The 22,620-nt window shown below is 35.2% G+C and overlaps 1 protein-coding gene across 8 annotated transcripts; it reads right to left on the bottom strand.

Moving 5' to 3' along the window:
* Nucleotides 1–254: 254 nt before the first annotated feature.
* Nucleotides 255–22,396, bottom strand: LOC108679486 (aquaporin AQPAe.a-like). 8 transcript variants are annotated; one of them, XM_018168109.2, is made up of 7 exons: nt 22,287–22,396; nt 10,450–10,871; nt 3,874–4,017; nt 2,960–3,169; nt 2,529–2,615; nt 959–1,107; nt 540–606 (listed from the first exon to the last, which is right to left on the bottom strand). In XM_018168109.2, exons 2-6 carry the CDS (start codon nt 10,642–10,644, stop codon nt 982–984), a joined length of 762 nt encoding a protein of 253 aa, XP_018023598.1. In that variant the 5' UTR covers nt 10,645–10,871; nt 22,287–22,396; the 3' UTR covers nt 540–606; nt 959–981. The 8 variants fall into 8 exon arrangements, 7 of the variants coding, with proteins under 7 accessions (XP_018023594.1, XP_018023593.1, XP_018023598.1 ...); XM_047882374.1 differs by having other exon boundaries at nt 968–1,107; XM_018168107.2 differs by having other exon boundaries at nt 545–606; nt 950–1,107.
* Nucleotides 22,397–22,620: the final 224 nt, after the last annotated feature.

Raw genomic sequence — 22,620 nt, 5'->3', positions numbered from 1 at the left:
TAAATGGCAAGCATAAACCTAGCACAGTAAATGAAGCCACAAAAGTGGTTTTTCTTGTTGCTGGGAATATTTTGCTGTGGAAATCAAGGCCGAGGAGTGGAAGATTCGCCGATGATTCTGTGAGTTCCAGATGGAGAAAAACTGTGATCTTCACCGGAGGATTTGAAGCCGTAGGAATACACGAGGCCTGCGACAGCCCCGCCCAACATGGGGCCGAACCAGTACACCTGCTTAGTGATTTAGATCGTCCACATTTTCTTTCTAAAACATCGTCAGTTAACTTACATTGAAAAATGACGGCCAATGACAAATGACGGCTCTTAATGAAACTTTACAAGCAAAACGTGGCAGGCAAGAATTTAGCACAGTAAACGGTCGATAAATGGCAAGCATAAATCTAGCACAGTAAATGAAGCCACAAAAGTGGATTTTCTTGTTGCTGGAAATATTTTGCCGTGAAAATCAAGGCCGAGGAGTGGAAGATTCGCCAATGATTCTGTGAGTCCCAGATGGAGAAAAACTGTGATCTTCACCGGAGGATTTGAAGCCGTAGGAATACACGAGGCCTGCGACAGCCCCGCCCAACATGGGGCCGAACCAGTACACCTGCTTAGTGATTTAGAATGATTTAATATACTATAGCACAATATACTATAACGAAATAAAATTTGGTATAATTTAACATAATATAATATAGCATAGTATAATATAATATGATATAACATAATTTAGTGGTATTAGCTTTGAGTTGGCCAGTCGCCGCTTACCTATGTCTATTATCTCGTTATCAGGTCGTTAGCAATAAATTACTCGTACATTGAGGACGGTTAATCTATTCGTAGATTAAGGCAAAAGTCTTTTTCTATGGAAGGAGTAAATGAAGGACAGTAAATGACAGTTAAGAAAACAGGAACTGAAGCACCCGAGGCACCTGAAGCACCTGAAGCACCTGAAGCACCTGAAGCACCTGAGCTAAGCACATTAGAAGCGATCCTGCTTCCCAATTTCGATGTCGTTGGTGGTGAGAGCGCCCTTAGGCTGCCTGAAGAGGTACGAGTACAAGATCCCTGCCAAGGCACCACCGCCCAATGGGCCCACCCAGTATACCTGTGTAGAAAAGAAGGCCTTGCATGCGTAGTTAAACCCAAACACCCATGCCATAAAATTGTACTTATAATGTAAAAGAGTTATGATGAAAAAAAACTACCATTGCCGAAAAACGTTGCATGTTGTGTTATTGTTGTTCTACTTTTTCGATATGAAAGTTATGATGGAACCCAAGCAGCCACACCACTATATTCCTAATGCGTTCGCACCTGCGCTGTATCGAACTTTTAAGATATAGTAGTAATGAGGGAGATTTTAAGAAGTACCGGTTCCCAATTACTTACTTCAGAAAATTTAGCACGGACTGGAAAGCATAGCATAGCATAGCACAGCATAGCATAGCATAGCATAGCATAACATTGCGTACCATCTTCTGCATTGAAGAATAGGCCAGTAGACCTGTGTCGATTCTTGTATTTTTTGTGACTTGTCCACGGATCTAAAAACTGGCCTTTTGCCAAATTTTTTCAACTGACTGAGGTTTTTCATTATCATTGGACTTTCACTAGTTCCATAAAGTGCTGGGCATTTCAAAACAGTCATATTCATTTCAATAGCATGAATAAGTAAGCTCAGATTTGCATAATATCACCTCAAAAATTACATGAGAATATCGTTGTCCGATATAGAGAAAAACAATAATTTCCATGAATTAGCTTATTACCAATTCCGATTTCTTTTTTACTTGGATAGTTAGATCTTAATTCAGATTAATTATTCATCACTTAAGATTTCGTGTAACATAGTACTTAATTTAAATAAATGAATACGCTCACATGCAGACATATATAAAATCCAGTATAAGTATAAATTCTAATATATTTGCTAATCCGTAGTCCCAGATATTAACGGAAACAACATATTTAAAGTATAACATATGAAAATCGAGGCATGAAACTCTTCTATGAGAAATAAGATTAATTTTTTGCGAGAAGCAGGCAGCGAAATAGACAGTTCAAAACTCAATCGTCGTGCGATTCCGACAGTCTGAAATAAGGTTGAAAGTTAAAAGTTCTAACAAAAAATTACAATTTCCCATGACTCCGCTGACTTGAAATTTTTTCTGATCCAATTTACAGACATTGTCTGCAACGGGCAAAGAATGAATAAATTTATTATTTTTGTGCTGTAAAAACTTCATGTCTTGAAGTTTTAACTTCATTTTCTATATCAATGGTCATTCATCACAATATCCTAGTTCAAAAAAATCCTAATCCAAAAAATCCTTGTCCAAAAAAATATCCTTGTCCAAAAAATATCCTTGTCCAAAAAAAATATCTTTGTCCAAAAATTCCTTGTCCAAAAAAATATCCTTGTCCCAAAAAATCCTTGTCCAAAAATTATCCTTGTCCAAAAAAATCTTTGTCCAAAAAAATCCTTGTCCAAAAAATATCCTTGTCTAAAAAAAAGTTCCCGCTCACCCTGTGGTCGTTCCAGTAGTCATCACCCATCATGACGGCGGGGCCGAAGCTGCGTGCGGGGTTCATGGAGGAGCCAGTCAAAGGGACCTGCATTGTAGAGCATATAATTAACTAAATGAAGTTATTGGGTTTGCATCAGGACCTTTAAAGTAATTTAGTTTGCATTGAGATATTAATATACCGATATATGTGCATTAAGACTTTAATACACTGATATATGTGTGAAACGTCAGCAAAGGTTATATTAATTTTCTATAACTAACTCGCACCAGTAACGGTAACGCTATTTATGAATGAATTCTTACATTGTGAAAACAGTAGAATCAATAAAATTTGTATCTGAGGCTCTTGCGTTTTATCAACAGTTTTATTTACAGTTTTAATCACTACGTGCTTTCATAAACATGGGATTTTGTATCCAACTTTCTCACCGCGAAGAGATGGCATGCAGTGATGGACAGCCCAATGGCCAGAGGCACGGAGCCCTTAACATCACTCCTGCGGTCATCACACGCACCGAACACCGTCAGCACCAACACAAATGTGATGAAGAACTCGATGCCGAAGCCTTGGCCGCCCGACACCGCAGAGTTCAGGCCCGTGTTGCCGAGCGAACCAACGAACGATGATGGCACCAGACCCTGATAATACGGAATATATCAGCTACTGTAACACTGACACACAGTATATTACTTCGATGAGATACTTCCGGACTATAAAAGTATTTTGAATCCGGACTATAAAAGTATTGCAATTGAATTATATTTTTAAATAATTATATATTTTCATTCAGTGCTTGAATAGTAGGTCATACGAGGTAACGAAGGCATTAGCAATAATTAATCAAATTCAAAATTGTTCAATTATTGCAGGCCTTTGTGAATTGAGCACGATCGAATAAATAAATAATTTGATATTTAAGATCAGACTGGTCGTTGGGCAGTGGTCTAAGTTTATAAACCAATAAGGTAAATATAGTGAATAAGAATAACTTAGGTAATGTCTCAATCGATTTGTGCACACATCTCATATACTAAGCCCTAAGCCTAAGGGAATGTCTCAATCACAAAACAAAGAAGTTCCTGGTTGAATGGAAAATGCTTTATGTTGTGAAGAAAATATACTTGATGGCTAACCCTTCTAGTTTTACTGGCATGTTGCAAGCTATACTGTCAACTGTCGCTCGGTATATACACAGATATGCTCGGACGTTATACAAATTTAATAAACATCTATAACATCATTTTTATGGAAAAATTAACCTAATTTGATTACTTGATTATTTGTGACCGAATTACTCAATCTAATTGAGCTTACTCGATTTAATAACAGTGATTGTACTAACGTAAAGCAAGGCAGCTCCAGTGATGGCTCCGATGCACTGGAAGATGATGTACAGCACAGCTCTGACCACTGATGTGCACCGTGCCATCAACATCCCCAACGTCACCGCGGGATTGATGTGACACCCCGAAACATGGCCGATCGCCTGGAAAACGCGATGTTAGTACACGTTAGTTCGTTATTTGTTAGTACACAAAAAAAATACTTTCTGCCTAATTAAGCATAAATTAATTTCGAACTTTTTTTGTTCGAAGAGCTGGTCTGATTTTTCGAGTGCCTAACTCGTTTAAAGATAGAAATATTTTTTTGTAACCTGTATTCAATAATTTCTAATTATAATTTTCTTGTTTTATTAATTCTTTATTAATTTGCAAATAGTTCATGGGACAATCATCATATCCTTTTAATCCTAATGAATAAATACGACTTCATTCCGCGACGATGAAAAAATTTCATCACCTATTCATCACATATACTGACAAGACAAGCTGTGTGATGAGACCTCTCTGTCCTCAGTAAGGACAGAGACCACCACACATGTGTAGGTTAACCCTGCTGGCGCACCTGTTAACCTTGTATGGACACCTGTTCTTAAACACACATTCGATCTCCAGAAACATATTCTCTCAAAACTTCCAGTATTCTATGACATTTTAAATTTTAAAGAATAATTTTTTCTCTGAGTTACATAGCAATAATAATAGTGATTTCAGCGTTGATTAGGACGTTGGACTTGTTGCTCATTCTTAACATCGCAGAACATTCGCAGCTCGTTGCGGTCTCGATTACGCAAATCACTGCTCCAATTCTGCTGTACTTAATCGCCCGGCCGCTTCGCCGATTCTGGCCAGAAACGGTCTCACAGAGCTGTTATCGAACAGGGTAAACTGAAACTGAACTGTAACCACTTGGTAAATGTAATTTCTTACTGGGTAAATGTGCATGAATACCGGAATTTTCAAATTTTAATTGCCATATATTTTAGTTCAACATTTATTTCAAGCTCTGTTTTCACAGTAGAGATCATAATATCATTCATATATATTATGAAAACCAAATAATATCATAATATTCTTTCATTGATACTAAGTAAGCTAAGCAACATCGTAAACACTCATTTATAGACATTTTGAAAACCACATAGCACACATCGCACTAATTTGCTATGAATTTTCTACAACAAAAAAAATATACTTGTAATAACTTATCCATATTCGTAATGAGAAGTGAAGAATTTCTTTAGTAACTGAAAAGCACGTATACACCTTTTTTCAAGTAACGAAACATTATCAAAAATCAATATTATTAAAAGTCAATATTAAGTCGCAAGTTTTGAAAACGTCTTCTGAAATTAAATTTTTATCTTAAACAAGTGAATTCTCAAAATTTACTCTATCTTCCAAATTGTTCTCTAAAATAACTTTAAAATAAGTTGATCCGCAAAAATAAATTTAAATTGCTTTTTATCATCCTATCACTATTTGAATATTTGTCGGCGTTCCTTTATTTGTTATTATTTTTTTTGTTTAATCGCAGTGATTAATTGTCTTAATTATTGTCACTCATTATTAAAAAAACTACCTGACACTTTCATTTAATTATGGCTGAAAGTTACAAATTTCCTCATTCGGGTTTGTTATAAATCTTTAGTTAAAAAAAACGTAAAAATCATTCCTCTCTCAAAAATTGATGGAAATCAATTTATGCAATTAATCTGCAATTAAAATTAAAGAAGTGCGTTCACCAATCCACTTGTCTTCATCTATTCACATTGATCTCTTGTTGGTTTATTCCAAAGAATACAATCTTGATCAATGTTCTATTCTGATCTACTGCTCATTTCTTTGCGCCACTTCATGGCAGCGAAGAAGCTCGTGAATGTCACATGACGGGTCACCGGCCAAGATTTCCGTGATAAAATATCCACGAAACGATGCCCTGGACGCAAAATATTTTTGCAGGTTACAGGAATTATGTGGGCACGAGGGGCACAGGATGGATAAGGCAGGCCAACTTGACCTCTATCGTGATTACGGCCTCTTTTTAAGAGCTTTTCCAGACCTCTGGGCAGGCTCTTACCAAGCCCCATTTCCCTCCGTAGCTCTTGCTTTCTTTTAGTAATGAGATAAGACGAATATACACGCGAGCATTTACATCGTACTTAAATTTTTTTAAATATTTAATGAAAAAAAGAGGTACCAACTCTTCATATTTTTAGCGATTTTTTCTAAAAACAGAATTCGTTATTCAAGCTGGTAAAGAGTCTACCATAAAATTCAATCAGAGCAAAATTTGTCTGTGAACGCATTTTAGGGAATCAAGAAAAGTTTTTCCCAAAGAAGAATAAGGAAACACAGAATGACTACTATTTTCCTTATCATTGTTCCAGCCTGGCTCGATGAGGTGGCCGTTTGAAATTTTGCCAGGAAAGTTTTTCCCCATACGCTGATAGTGGAAAAAAAATAGAAAATATGATATTTTCATTCTATTTTATTATGTCTTTTTGAGCTAAAATTCTCAAACTACATTTGCATGTAGAAAATTCACACTTTAGGTGCCTCTAGTCGTCGTTAAAAAGTGCCTTTTAAGTTCATTCAAACTTTTTCTGCACAAGTAAACTCCTTGCCCCAAATGTTGCTAAACTAATAGAATTTGCGTATATAATGTAAGAATTAAATAAATTGAATTGCAAGTTTATCTTGCAATAAATTAATGTATTTGCTAAGTTTATCCTGCAAAAAATAACTGGATTGCAAACTTTACTCCTGTACTTATCACTTGATATATTATATTAAAGTCCGTTAAGGTAGTGCGCAATTATGATGCGATATAAGAAAACCAAAAAATTGGCCGTTCAGGAAACAGTGTATGAATGAGGTGTGAGTGGTGATATTTATGTATAACATTATGTGATATATGCACAATTTTATTATGTGATAAATGCACACAATGAATATTTACGTGGCAATACAGAGTGACGTTTATTATAGAAAATGAGAGGTTGCATGAGCAAAATATAGTGTGTCTAATGTAATTAATAATGAGTAAATTACTTGACATAAGTGTTAAGAGGTCTAGCCATGCGCGTTGGTAACACGAACCTTCTAATTCCCAGAGTGAGCATCTGTGCAATTATATGGAGAGCCTCAGTGGCAACTCATCTGTGAAATTGTGCAAACTTGTACACTGGGACCATGCGACGAAGCATGAACCCGTAGCACTTTTATTTCTTAACGTATTAAAAATATATATATATATATAAAAGAATAATATTATGATGATATGAGACGCATATTGACTTTATCGCAGGTAGACTACATTCTGTTAAGATTTTAATTGGAAATATAATCGGGTTTTACACATATATATTGAATTACAAATACAATACCTGGTCCTATTTTAAACTTGCCTATCACTATTATGTATAATTATTTCTAAATAAATGCTAAGTTCGGAAATATTGCACATGAATCTGGGATCTAATGCTAGTAAAAAAAATATTTAACACTGATCATTAACATCATAAAAACATACAAATCTTGCCCCCCCCCCTCTTCTCTAACCAAGTCTAAATGTGCGAGGGTTCGAAAATACGTTTAATTGCATAACCAAATCTAAATCAATATATTTAAATAAATCCCATTACCCTTATTAAACGAGGCCTAAATGAAATTTTATTTGTACATTGTAAGATGATTATATAAAACCGTTTGTATGTGAATCAGATACAGCCTTGCACTCGACAATAATTGTTTATGAAACAGTTAATTAAATGGGCGTTTTAGCTCATTTTCTCATTTTGGAAAAAATGCACATTATGTGCTCGCCATGTCCGTTTGTCTGTCTGTCCGTCTGTCTGTCTGTCCGTCTGTCCGTCCGTCCCTGACCTCAAGTTTTCGTCGACGAGAAAATGCGATCTCTGTCACTCACTGCAGTGAGTACTGAGTTATATTTTTTTTATCGGCGCACATTGAGACGTGACATGGTAACCTTGACTCTATGATCAAAAAGAAGGCGTTTAATAACACATTTGTTCATGTCACAAATATCTTAACACATGAAGGTGAAAGTATTAAAAACCTACAGTAACAGATGCAGCGACAGAAATAGATGCACATGCAGCAACAGATGCAAAATTAGTTCAAGAGCACCAAGAAATGGCTCATTCATTGATATCGTGGCGGCTGGAAAAATTATGTACAGTCCTTAAAAAAGTTTTTATATAAAAGTTGTTGTCGTTCATAAATTGTTTAAAAATAAATTGTACCGTTCACAGTGGAAAATTTTATGATACACATGAATGAACTTTTGTAATTTTCCTGGTTCGTGTTATATACGTACAGAATATGTATTTATGCTTGTAAACACAAAGGGAAAATAAATGTGAAAGTAAATGAAAATAAGTGAAGTAAAAGTGAATTGAATGTTATTTTAAATCGATTATACTAAAACATTTTAAATACCGGAGTTCTTTAGAAAAACTCTTTATATTACCGTTCATTTTTACTAGAATTGTCCATAGAGTTATGAAATAAGTATTAACACAAGTGGCAAAGGCTTCAGCATCAAGTTCAGTGGAAGGACACGTAACGTGTGACTTTGGCAGCAAGTCTCGGACAATAATGCTATTTCTACAGCAGTTTCTAATTAGTCGAGCGATAGAAGGTTAAGATACGCGGCAGAACCATCGATAGAGACTAGAATGTTGAGCCACGCAACATTCAACGTTGGCACCGCAAACCAGAGATTCTCTGCCAAATTTACTCCGTGGCTTCGCTGCACCTTAACTGAAATGAAACTTCCTGCTTCATTCACGTGTGAAAATGAGCGATTATGATTGTAAATTCGACGTTCAATTAACGAATCAGGAGTGGAAAAATACCTACATTGACCGTGCTAGCTGCTGAAAAAGATTTAGGGAAATTGAGAGATGTGCGTATAGAAATCTCTCTTCAACTTCATTACTTTCATATTTCAATGCTGTAAATTTGAAACTAATTTAATTACATATTACTTTTACATAAGAAATCTACGTTTTATACGCGTTATTGGCTCATATATCGCTAAGTTTTTAATTAGCGCTAAGAATTTATGTTGATATTAATTCATATAACTTTACAACTAACTGTTTGGATTGCACATTAAATATTTTAAAGTACATCTTATGGGATCACTCATTAAATATTTAAGTATAAACAACACTCATAGTTTAGTCTTGTTCAGCTATTTCTCGCTGTTTCGAAAATCTTTTCTCATCTCAGCTCGCCTTCTGGCGATTGAAATACAAGGTACCTGACTTTATTTGAGCTTTCAATTTTTAGAAAAAGAAGAAGAAGAAAAGGAACAATAAAATTTATAACTTCATTGGTTACTCCCCGGAATATAACTAAAGATGTTCAAAATTTATCACGAATTCAATTTTTAAGGGAAAATGGGAAAAAAATTCGGCTAAGCTTGTGCCTAAAATTAGAATTGAACAATATTAACTGATGAGTCACTTGGCATCCCATTTTTATGCGATATCCCTTAGCATATTTCATATAAATATATGTAATACATCAACATATATGCAACTTCATCACTATATAAAGAGCTAAATTTATATTTCGTGCGCTGAAATCTCAATTAATATTTCATTTCAAACTTATATCGATAGATACAGCAGTCTTGATAGAACAATGCACTTTGCATAAAAAATGTTGTTATATAACTGATATATCTCTTTTCTCTCTTGAACTCTCATACATAATGCATAATTGATCTCAATGATTTTCATATGTAACTTATGTATAAATGTAATATATCTGCACAATGGTATTACTAGAGCGTCAGTTGCTAACATAGACGCTAGGAGGTTATTACATTTATTTTTTCACTTCAGTTTTGATTCGTTATCAAAATTTTGTCTCAATTCTCTATTAATCAATTCAATTAAGGATTTCTGGCATGAAATTTGTTTACAATAGCGCAGCCCCGCGTAATTGCTAATTATATAATATTCCTTATTAAATAATTTAAGATCAAAGAAAGTATCAAAACGTGTTTTTTTCTTTCTCAAACCGTATTTCGAAGTCCAGAATGATTGCTAATTTTATAATATTCCCTACAAAAAATTTTTAGATCAAAGATAGGATCAAATAGTATTTTTTTCTTTCTCAAACCCTATTTCGAAGTCCAGCATAATTGCTAATTATATAATATTCCCTACAAAAAATTTTTAGATCAAAGATAGGATCAAATAGTATTTTTTTCTTTCTCAAACCCTATTTCGAAGTCCAGCATAATTGCTAATTATATAATATTCCTTATTAAATAATTTCAGATCAAAGAAAGGATCAAAACGTATTTCTTTACCTTTCTCAAAACGTATTTTGCAGTCCAAAAAAATTGCTAATTATATAATATTCCTTGAAAAATAATTTCAGATCAAAAAAAGGATTAAAACCTATTTTTTTCTCGAAACCTATTTCGAAGTCCAGCATTATTATTGCTAATTATTTAATATTCCTTCAAAAATAATTTCACCACAAAAATAATAACAACATTTTTTTCCGCGCGTAAAAACTTGATTTCTCACCTGTGCGATGGTGGCGACTGTGAGGCCGAAGGTGAGCGCGATCCTGGTGGTGTTGGTGACACCCAAGCACGACCCACACCCCACCAGCACCAGCAGGAGGGTGCCTATGAACTCCGCAGCCAGGGCCTTGTATAATCCCAAGCTGGTCAGCTCCTGGGCACCGATGATGTCGCTGCACGAGTTCAGCTTCCCCATTTCCTCAGAATATAATTTCTTTTTGGTTAGTAGTTAAACCTCAGAATAAAATTACTTTTTGGACGGCGGTTAAACCTCAGAATAAAATCACTTTTTGCTCGGTGGTTAAACCTCTGAATAAAATTTCTTTTTGGTCGGTGGTTAAACCTCAGAATAAAATTACTTTTTGCTCGGTGGTTTAAAGGGCAGTTATTAGATTTCTACTAAAAAATTGTGGATAGGTTGCTCTGAAAAGAAATAAAGAGGCATTTGATTGGGGATGATAAACGAAGAATTTTGATTGAGCCATTAAAAATGATTCCCCATGATTACTTCAATTCAATGTATTAGACTAAAACTAAATCAATGGTAAATTACTGAAATATTCGCAAAATTTGAGACGCGAAAAATGTCCTAATTACAATAAATCGAATTTAGTTCAAGTTTTAAAACTTTTCAAATAAAAACCTTGTAGATGTTTATCATTGCGCAAAAAACATTTTCCAACTACTTCTCAGAAAATATTAAGGCTAGGCTTCACACTATTGGAAGAACTGAAATATTAATTATTATCAAACTACGAATTCAAAGTATTAAATGAGTTAAAATTTACCACAACATATGACCACATATCTGGTCATCAACCTGGTAGCGAGTTTTATCTATGAATTTTAAGTATGTGATTCCGGATTAGTCGAAGTGTGATCACTTCATGAGACGAGAGCAGGTGAGTGCTCTTGATCTTCCTCTTAGCGGTCAACGAACGCTAGAACGGGGGTAATTCTGGTCCGATAATTGACATAGCAAATGTAGCATCAAATAATTAATTCAGAACATCTTAATTGGAAAAGTTTTTGATCGAGATATGCGTAATTCTGCTTTCATATTCGAAGGTTTGCTTCCGATCTGATTGGCTTAAGATAAGATAAAAACTAATGGAATTTATAAGTATATATCGTACATGACCGAGTTGATCGTACATGACCGAGTTGATCGTACATGACCGAGTTGATCGTACATGACCAAGGTGATCGTACATGACCGAGCTGATCGTACATGCCCGAGCTGATCGTACATGCCCGAGTTGATCGTACATGCCCGAGCTGATCGTACATGCCCGAGCTGATCGTACATGCCCGAGTTGATCGTACATGACCGAGTTGATCGTACATGACCAAGGTGATCATACATGACCGAGTTGATCGTACATGCCCGATTTAATAGTTGATCGTACATGCCCGAACGTACGATCAGCTCGATTGCACGTGCCCGAGTTAATTAATCGTTCATGCCCGAGCAGATCGTGATCACGGGGCTGGTCGTGCGCAGCTGCCAAGACGAGTGGGAGAGACAGGTTTATGGGAGGGCTTACGGCGCCCGAGGTGAGTAAGACTACAATGGATATCTGCAGGAAGACATACCGATCTTTAATTTAAGTCGTTGAATAACTCATTTTGATTAGTGGCATTGAACAACGCTACTACTACTACTACTACTACTACCACTACTACTACGACGAATACTATTACCTCATTAATCAACATTGATTAAATTTAATTATTAATCAAAATTTATTACTTTGGAGCATCATTGATTGATATTTATGCGATTAAATTGCAAATGCTTATTTGCTTCAGTGGATTACTTTTCTTATTACATGCCTTTGAATTTTTAATCATGCTGAATATTTCCTGGGGTTCTAATTATTGTTTACGTGAGGAGTTCATTAATTTCTAATCCATTTGCATTGTTAATTCATGCACTTGACTAAACATGGGACACATAATATTTATTTATCTCAACACCATCTTCTCGTTTTATTCGGACTTACCACGGAAATAAACGCGAATCTTATAAATAAGCTAAGCGGTCTTGAAAACTAGACGTTAATCATATAAATTAGCGATGTAGACTTGGGGAAAAAAATAGAAGGAAATCTAATAAATTTCTTGGCCTTGAGGGCAGAGGGAAGATCTACAGATTGTAATGGCAACGGCATGTTGTTGAAAATACTGATTTTTAACTGTTACAACATCGTTTTACAAATAATCTACATATATTCATTGTTTTAATAAATAATCTAATAATAATAATGAATCTTTATTTTAGATTACAAGGTAATATTTTAATAACATGATCAAATATTTGTGGGAAGTTTATTACGGGTGTAGAAATCTGGCATTTTATGCCCATGCAAAAATTATTTTTTTACCTCATTAAATGAGGAGAAAATTTCATCTTAGTTGAGCGATTCTATGAAGATTAAAATGAAGTTGAATTTCACAAAAATTTTTGTTTTGCTGTGTAACGTTCACAGTTTCATTGACTGCATTTCCAAGAAAATGTTGATGGCAAGTTTTTCATTCTAGCCTGCACAATTCTGTGTCCAACTCAGTTAGCCTATTTAAATTGTTATTTTTTACATATTCACTTAACTGTCACATATCGTGTTCAATATTATGGTTCTAGAGCTTCGTATAATTTTATACAAAATATATTTCCCAATATCTTTATGCATATCTTAAATGCTATATAGCAATAATCAGGAACAAAATAAGAGTCTCAACTGTATGTTGTTCGTGGATTGCGGGCATTAAAGAGAATAACAATTATGAAAAAATGAATACCAAACGTTTGAATATCAGCAAGCAAGCGATTATCGTTCTCATCCTTATTATGATGGTAATGAAATTGTTTGTGAAAGTTATGATCATTTATGGTACTTGGCTATTACAAAATTTTAACCCAACGTTTTGTAAAAGAATTACAATGAATTACAGAGCATACGTAGAGTACGAATATATCACCAGTCTCTTCGTCAGTGGAATTAGATAATTTCAGTACGTGACATGGAATAATTTCAAGTCTGGCATCTCGAATTCAGTCGAGCGCTTGCTCGATGTGCGTTAGGAGCTAGTGCTTGGTATTTGAAAGTATAAATTATGTTGCCTAGATACAGAGGTGCTGGGATTATGCTGCCTAGATACAGAGGTGCGGATTATGTTGCCTAGATACAGAGGCTGTCTCTTATACACATCTAGATGTGTATAAGAGACAGAGCCTGACTCCTCTGAAGCCTGACTCCTCTGAAGCCTGACTGCTCTGAAGCCTGACTCCTCTAAAGCCTGACTCCTCTGAAGCCTGACTCCTCTAAAGCCTTACTCCTCTGAAGCCTGACTCTTCTGAAGCCAGACTCCTCTGAAGCCTTACTCCTCGATTTCAATTTCATTCAATCAAGTTCGTTGCAAGATTTTCCTTCATCTCATGTTTTTCTTATGTAATCTTGTAAATTTCATGCATTTCAGGGCAACACATTTGCTTGTATTTGAACCAACCAAATTCTTTTTGTACTAAGAATTTAGAAACTAGGGAAATTTAAAGTCGGCGTTATTTAAAAAATTTAAGAGAGGCCGATTTATTCATCTATTCAAAACTTCAAGGTTATATGCAAAATCAGAGAACGACTCAAGTTACACGAAAAATATCAAATCTAAATAATCAAGTTATTAACAAGGACCGTTGTCCCAATTTAAGTTTATTTTCATTTGTAAATTAAAGTTCGAAAAAAAATTCCATTATTTGGATTTTGCACAGATATAGCAGTTATGATAAGCATTAGCGGAAGTAATTGTTGCACTTACATGAAGGAAAGTCAAAGATTATTCTAACCTTATTTAAATTCCCCATATTGATACCCTGTGCTAAAACTTTATTTTTTCAATTGAGCCCATAATGTCGCAGAGCTTTTTAGCGCATTTTCTCATTTATGGAAAAAAATGCACTATTGTGTTCGCCATGTCCGTCTGTCCGTCCGTCCGTCCGTCTGTCTGTCTGTCTGTCCGTCCGTTTGTCTGTCTCCGTCCGTGACTTCACGTTTTCGTCGACGTGAAAATGCGCTCTCTGTCACTCACTGCAGTGAGTACTGAGTTATATTTTTTATTGTTAAATGCCTCTGAGAAATTCAGCTCAGGCGTTCGAAATAATTATTAATCGTAATAATGATCCGTTTATGATTTATATTAAAACCATCATTGTTGGGTGCCACTGGCATCTCTTGTGTTAGTTTAGTTCCAACAATCCTAAAGCGAATATTCAGCCTGATCTTAATCGGACAGCGAATAATCGGCCTAATCTTAAATATTATATCTTCAGAAATTAGGCTGTCGACCGATAAATAATCAATAAACCCTTGGATTAGAGCAGAAGATCATTGGATAATCTGATCCAAGATACAGAGGTGCTGGGATTATGTTGCCAAGATACAGAGGTGCTGGGATTATGTTGCCTAGATACAGAGGTGCTGGGATTTCTATATCTTGAACGAAGGCGTTTAGCAGCACACCATGTTTTATGCTCACTATGCTGAACGATATTAAAATTCTGTTTGAAAATTTTGTATCAGGTGATTTAACGGTCAGATACTGAGCGGCAGTGTAACCATTAGATACTTAGCGACAGTGTACCGTCAGATACTTAGCGACAGTGTACCGTCAGGTACTGAGTGACAGTGTAGCGTCAGGTACTGAGCGACAGTGTACCGCCAGGTACTAAGCGACAGTGTACCGTCAGATACTGAGCGACAGTGTACCGAGCTCTGGGCAGCAGTGTACCGTCAGATACTGAGTGACAGTGTACCGTCAGCTACTTAGCGACAGTGTACCGTCAGATACTGAGCGACAGTGTACCGTCAGACACTGAGCGACAGTGTACCGTCAGATACTGAGCGACAGTGTACCGAGCAGATACAGAGCGACAGTGTACCGTCAGACACTGAGCGACAGTGTACCGTCAGCTACTGAGCGGCAGTGTAACCGTCAGATACAGAGCGACAGTGTACCGTCAGGTACTGAGCTACAGTGTACCGTCAGGTACTGAGCTACAGTGTACCGTCAGGTACTGAGCTACAGTGTACCGAGCATCAGTGTTGTTGCTGGGCACTCAAGGACATATCCTCTGCAGGCGGCATAGACATGCCGTATCGTGCATTGCCAGGCATAATGTTGGCTTCTGCGCCTCAATGTCACGTGTAAACGCGACCGAAATTCGCACGAAAATCAATTATTGATTTAGACTTTGCTAATAAATCCGTATCCTCAACTGCAAGAGCTAAAAAGCTGCACGCTTTTACCGTTTTTAGTTTAACAGCTAACTTGATTTTGCATTTAATTTCTAAATTGTCACCGTTGGTGGATAACTTTGTTTGTTTCAACATATTGGCGTCTTTTGAAGCGCTTTGATTAATAACGGTAGTTGTGGAACCTGTGTCCAACTAAATAGCTCTGCATCTCATAATCATTAACGAAAAGTTTTATTAACGGGCGGCGCACGGTGGAAGAGATTGGCGATTTTCTTAATTTGTCTCTAGAAAATTGCCGGAAGAAGCTGCCTTGGCCCGGTGAAATTTTATCAGTTCGGGAATACAATGTGTTATTGAAAAAAATACCACGCAAACTGAGAATCCGTAGTAGTCGGCGTTATATCACGCACAAACATTGATTCCCACAAAGCGTGGATGATGAAATAGAGTAATTTTCACTGACGAGATGGCTACACTGACTATTAAACTTGTCGTGATGAATTGCCTTTTCTTCACGACGATTCATACGTCGACAGCGCGTGTTGCGCTGACCACATTCTAACGTGCGCTAATTACCATTTCAGCTTGAAAGCTGTTGATGTAAAATTCATTTTTTTTATTTAACTTCACTTCTTGCTTGTTTGTTTGTTTGTTTGTCTGCTATAAATCTAATGATGGATATTTTACATACTTCAACCTGTCAAATCAATTTGAAATTTTGCACACTTGCGTGAAGTTGGAGACAATGTATGAGTCAATAAACAGAATAAATAATTTTAAAAATTATAAAAGAAAAGTACTTGACATATAATAACAAATTTGATAAATAATATTTTTAATATATAAAAATAAAATAAGAAACTCATTGTACATGTATAACATCGTAGACACTGGCCTCTTTAGAAGTGTTGTTTTTTAAATTAATTTTTAAATTAATCCAACATAAATTAATTAATTAAACATAATTTAAAAATTAATTTTTATATTCGCATTATAATTATCTCAACAACTTAACAAATTTCAGTTCATGGTTATTGTGTATGGAATAATTGCGTTGCATTATGATTTTTTAGGCATATTGTAAGGTATTGTATTTTACCGTGTTTTGAATACCTTGGTATCTTTTGTGAACACAACCATTTAATTCCAAGATAGCGACTATTGAGCCTAGTTCCACTTAATGAAATTCTTTCCACTTATGGTAATTGTTTGAATAAATTCACGTATTGAGTAAATTCGATCCAATTTCATATCATATAAACACTCTCATCCACAGAAGTTATTTATTACCTGTTATTATAAAACATTCATCAATTAATTCCATTAAGTCGGGACTACAAAACATGTCTTAACAGACACATAACATTGATTATATAAACTGCACAGGCCTTCTCGACGGTGACTTTTATAGTTTCGGTACGTGACAGAATCACCAAAATGTTTCGCCAGTAGAAGAAAAGAAGTAGAACATGAACCTGAAGTACAATGTTACGGTAGAGAGTGCAGATGTTGCAGCTGCCAAATGCATAGCACGCCACGTACTTTTGTGCAGCTGCAACAGCAGCTATATGATGCCAAATTAACAGCCGTACATAGTAAGTGCACATCCGCTGAACTGCAGTACATGAGGTTTACATCGCAGCTATGAATACTACCTTGATTTCCTTTATTCTATGTATACTGTTGTATAGCAAGTAAGATCTATTTACACTTCAAACATGTTTTTCGTACAGCATTTCATAACCTTCAAACATCAGACATAAATTTTCTTAATAAACATGCAATGGTTCAGCATTGCATTTTCATACTGTATTATTCGGGTTACAAATTGTACATTATTATTATAAATGCGGCTAAAAATATACTTGATATACATATTGAAACGCTATGTATTTTTGTTTATATCGCCCATTAATTCATCGTTAGACGGACCGATTTCATCACGATTATATTGCGAATTTATTAAATACGAAAAAACCCTATCTTACTACCTAAAATTTTTACTCGTCGATATTCCTCCATTCATCAAATCACGCTCATCAAAAATTTTTTAACCGACAACAAGTTTATAAAAAATTGTAACATTTTGAATTATTGAACGTATTTCAATAATTCAAATAGTCACTACCACTTCAGCAGTCCGCTTTACAGTCGAGTACACAACATTATTATAAGATGGATATATTATAAAGAGAATGAAATACTTAAGACTGAATGAAATGCATGAATGAAAGAATGCCCTGATGAAAAACTCAACATCATACGTCATGGTCACTGTACGCAACGTCAGGCATGTACGCAAGCGTGAGCCTTGGTCGCGCGTGGCATCTTTTTAAACAATGCGTGGCTCTGAAATGCAGTGCCATCATCTCGCATTCCTAAACAAATCGCATGAGTGAGAAATGTTATGAAAACTATTTTTCTAGACTCCGATTCTTGAAGGAAGTGAAAATGTTATGAAAACTATTTTTCAAGCACACTCTGATTCATGAAGGAAGTGCAAATGTTATGAAAACTATTTTTCAAGCACACTCTGCTTCTTGAAGGAAGTGCAAATGTTATGAAAACTATTTTTGTAGAATTCTCTGATTCTTATAGGAAGTGTAAATGTTATGAAATGTTTCGTCTACACTTTTTGATATTTGAGAAATTTATTAACGTTATGAAAAAAATTTACCTCGACTCCCTTGATGCTTGATGATGAATGAATCATAGGTCAAATATTATTCGAAATTCCTTTGGTGTTTTTGATGATACTTGTGATACTTGAATGGTCAAAATGTTTTGAAAGTGATTATTTAAAGGTTTTTATGTGCAATGCCTCAACAAAATTAGGTATTATCTTAAGTGTATTGCACTAGAAAGACTTGGTATCATATTATGTGCAAATCTCAATACAGATTTGGCATTATCTTCTGTGCAATAAACAAGAAGGATATTGTATTATCTTATGGGCAAAAAAATTACATAGGTGAGATAATTCTATATATAATTGAAAGCCCATTCATACAACGTTTACTGCTGTATTTATTCAAACTCTAAAATTATGAAAAAATAATTCAATTTAGAGTTACTAACAAAATTGTAAGGTTTTTTGGACGAAAATCTTTAAATTGTTTAAATAATAATAGTATACAATAAAGTGTTAGTTAAAAGTACGATTACATTTTTCAGCTCCCCTAACTACGAAACTTTTTGAATGCCCACAACGTCTTCATTCTTTAAATAATTAATTAAAAATGATACGGAAGGAACCAAGGTTTAATTTGGATGAGTCATTGCCAAAATTGTAACATAAAAAACGTGTGAATTTAATGGTGANTAAATATGTATAAAGAAATATGTATAAATTACATATACATATTTCTGTGCATTTCCCAAATATTTCCTCGATAGCATAAAGGGAAGTTACAGAGTATCCACGTCCAGTATGAAAAACAAAATCGATTCATTTCTATGAGCTCGCTATAGAAATTGTAAAAACTTATATTGTTAACTTTTCGAAAACTGTTATAAGAAATCTTCATGCGTAAGAAAGTTTTTAAACTGATTTCTATAGTTATATATGGCCCCTTGTGTTTTATTTTAGCTTACTGCACAAAAATAAAGTTAGTAGTTGACTCTTTTTTGACATTTAAAAAATCAGCTGACAACCTTCGAACATTCACTTGCCAGAAATAATCCATCCAAGTGCAAATTTATTTATTGTTTCCAAATTAAATTAAGTTATTGTGTATCACGATAGCCATTTTTATGCATGTCAACAAAGTATCGCCGCTGTAAATGTATAAACCGTGGAAAATTTTTACCGCCGTCTGATATTTTCAGCATTTTACTTTGTGAAGTTCAAATAAATGTATTTTAATCTTTGTGTGCTGGGTGGTTTTTATAGTTAGTAACACAAGCAAATTGCTTGCTCCCTGTTATTGAATATCGACTATTTTAATTTATTGCTGATATTTAGGCAAATTTTTACCATGTCAGAGCCATGAATTTATTCGTTTCAAGATTACATCAAAATTACAGGCATGTGAGCTGCCTTCATTTTAATATTCTAAATGCCCCTAAACTCAATAACTTTTATCAAAAATGTTGAAATAATTTGATGATTGAATTCCCAATTTGCGAAGAGAAAAAACCGAGGGGCAAACTGAAAAAATAAAGATTTTAATCCATGGCATTTTCGCACACAGTACGGTTTCTATACTTTTAAATTTTTGGTTCATATGATAACACATGAAGAGCCAAAATATGGCATAAAGGACGAAAGAGAGCACGAAGAGCATGAAGAGCATAAAGAACATAATGAGAGCACGAAAAGCACGATGACCATGAAGAGAGCATAAAGAGCATGAAGAGCACGATGACCATGAAGAGAGCATAAAGAGCATGAAGAGCACGATGACCATGAAGAGAGCATAAAGAGCATGAAGAGCACGATGAGCATGAAGAGCATGAAGAGAGCATGAATAGAACATGAAGAGCATGAAGAGAGCATGAAGAGAGCTAGGTCATGAGTACACTGTACAGGTAAGCTAACTAGTAGGTCACACCTGTAGCGCAAGTGTTCAGCTCTTGGTCAAAGTGAGTCATGGAAAACCTTGAGGAGATTGTTTAGAAATTGCAAATGTATCAAGGATATTGTATTTAACTCATACTTCGGTAATGGTAGTGAGATTATTTTCGATTTTGTTGTTCTGCACGGTGTTTACATTTATTCATTCAACAAGTTTTCGAAGTTTCGAAGTTTTCATAAGCTCTATTTAGAACGAAATTCAACCAAATTTAGCTTTAGAATTCAAAGAAAAGGGGAATTAAATCGTATCTGCTATCTACCGGTAAAAAAAAAACATACACTGTCGTACTTCGTGCTGGAAATGCAGTTTCCACTGCAACACTTGAAAATGTTATTTTTCTATTTTTTTTGCATTTTTTAGAATTTTATTCAAATGTACAAACTTGAAGCATTGAAACCATTCAAGTTCGGATGCTCAAGTTTCGTAGTTTTTCTGTACTCTGCTATTAAAATTATTTTTAGAGTCTTCCAGCAAATCTTTGAATTATATAAGCATTCAAGGTAGCTAAATTCCAGCGCAACGGCGGTAAATGACGACTCTATTTCTCTAGTATTGTAGTTTGAAATTCAACTTTTTAAATTTTCCTTAAATTTATCAAGTTTGAATGGTTAAAACTGCTTTAAATATTCAATGGAAATCCATATCATGCTATAAAAAATTCTCTTATATACGCAGCATCCTAAGTACACGTAGAGGGCAATCTATGGATCGCGATAGGCGAGTTTAGCTCGAAAAACAGCTAGTTTTTCAAGCTAAAAAACAGCCGAAACAGCTGATGAAATCACGAAATCGAAGTTTACTAATTTGTAGTCTCAGTAACTTATGAACACCAATAATTATTGTAATAGTACGGTCCTCAGATCTTGTATCCACAATGGCGGTTTGTCAGCGCATAAATAGTCTATGAGTATACGTGAATATTCGGTGTAAGTATTTAGAGTATTATCCTTAAACCTAAGTTGTTAATTCGTATAATTCTTTGCCTACAATAAAACTCAAATTAAGCTATTGGTGCTTGATGTGTCGGATTCCTAATCCTGGTGGAATAGGATAATGCTGATGACGAAGGGATTAATGTTGAGTTAACAATAATGAGCGTCTCTTGTTTAGTGAATTTCTTATTAATAACAATTGATAAAAATCAACTAGCTAATAAATCGATTTCAAATATCATAAATATGTCTGGGGGAACTTCTAGATTTTTATTTGAATAAATTTTAATAAACTATTAAGGAATTGGTCTATTAAGACATCTGCAGAAACAACGAGCACAATTTTCGATAATTATTCATTACGATCTCAATCTATTCATTATGAATTATTATGATTTATCCATTGTTAACCATTCATTATGAAATAATTTATAAAGAATTATTAAGTTGCCGCGAGTTGCATATGAAGCTTCGGTGCATTGTTGATCAAAAACTTTTAATTGATTGCCTGTTGCATCACAGATATGGTGCAGTGGCAGTGCACCATTGCCAAGTGCACTGCGATGCATGCACAGGCTACCAGTGCAGCGTAGCTCAGGTGCACTGCACCACAACTTTAGCACAATGCACCACAGCTAAGGTGCAGTACATCGTAGTTCAGATGCATTGCACCACAACTTCAGTGCAATGCACCACAGCACAACTTCAGTACAATGCACCATAACTTAGGTACAGTACATTGTAGTTCAGGTGACTGCATCATATTTTAGATGCAGTTTGATGCATCATATTTTGATGATGCATTTGTTTGATGCATAGATGCATCATATTTTAGATGCAGTGACTGCATCATATTTTAGATCATAGATTTATTGCAGTGAGTTCAGATGCATTGCACCACAACTTCAGTGCAATGCACCACAGTTCAGGTGCAGTACTTTTTAGCCTTATAGGTGCACTGCATCATATCTTAGATGCAGTTAATCATAGATTTATTACAGTGCTTTTCACCCCATTTGAAGGTCGACAGTTAAGATTTAGAGGTCAATTGCCTCAATACAAAATGTATTCTCATACCTGTGCAGTGCAACGCTGTACCCTTTATCTGCATTAATTAAAGCACAGCGCTGTACCGTATCGTCGGTACGGCACCGCTGCAGCACATGTCACGTGGTCACCAGGACAAGGATCACTCACGACTAAGTTTGAGGGGGGCGGTCCCTCGCTTTTATACTGGGCCTGCCGCAGCTGATGCTGCCGATGACCCTCGAAATGTCCTCAGCGTCTCGACCAATCACAGTTCTTCGTTGCCGGACTTCTGCTTTTTCTTCATGGATATAAAAACGAAGCTTACGAAAAATGTTGAATTTAAAAATAAGTCTTCTGTATGACCAATGTGGGCTAATATTTA

Source organism: Hyalella azteca, unplaced genomic scaffold, assembly GCF_000764305.2.
Source record: "Hyalella azteca isolate HAZT.00-mixed unplaced genomic scaffold, Hazt_2.0.2 contig10310, whole genome shotgun sequence".
NCBI lineage: Eukaryota > Metazoa > Arthropoda > Malacostraca > Amphipoda > Hyalellidae > Hyalella > Hyalella azteca.
The sequence above is the reverse complement of the archived record's forward strand: the minus strand, read 5'-3'. Positions and strand labels throughout refer to the sequence as shown.

Excerpts from the sequence above, each read along its gene's own strand:
- LOC108679486 (XM_018168105.1), bottom strand. The coding sequence starts at position 10,644 with ATGGGGAAGCTGAACTCGTGCAGCGACATCATCGGTGCCCAGGAGCTG. Across the intron at positions 4,018-10,449 it reads CAGTCGCCACCATCGCACAG|GCGATCGGCCATGTTTCGGG; the intron begins GTGAGAAATCAA and ends CGCGTTTTCCAG. Across the intron at positions 2,616-2,959 it reads CTGCATGCCATCTCTTCGCG|GTCCCTTTGACTGGCTCCTC; the intron begins GTGAGAAAGTTG and ends TCTACAATGCAG.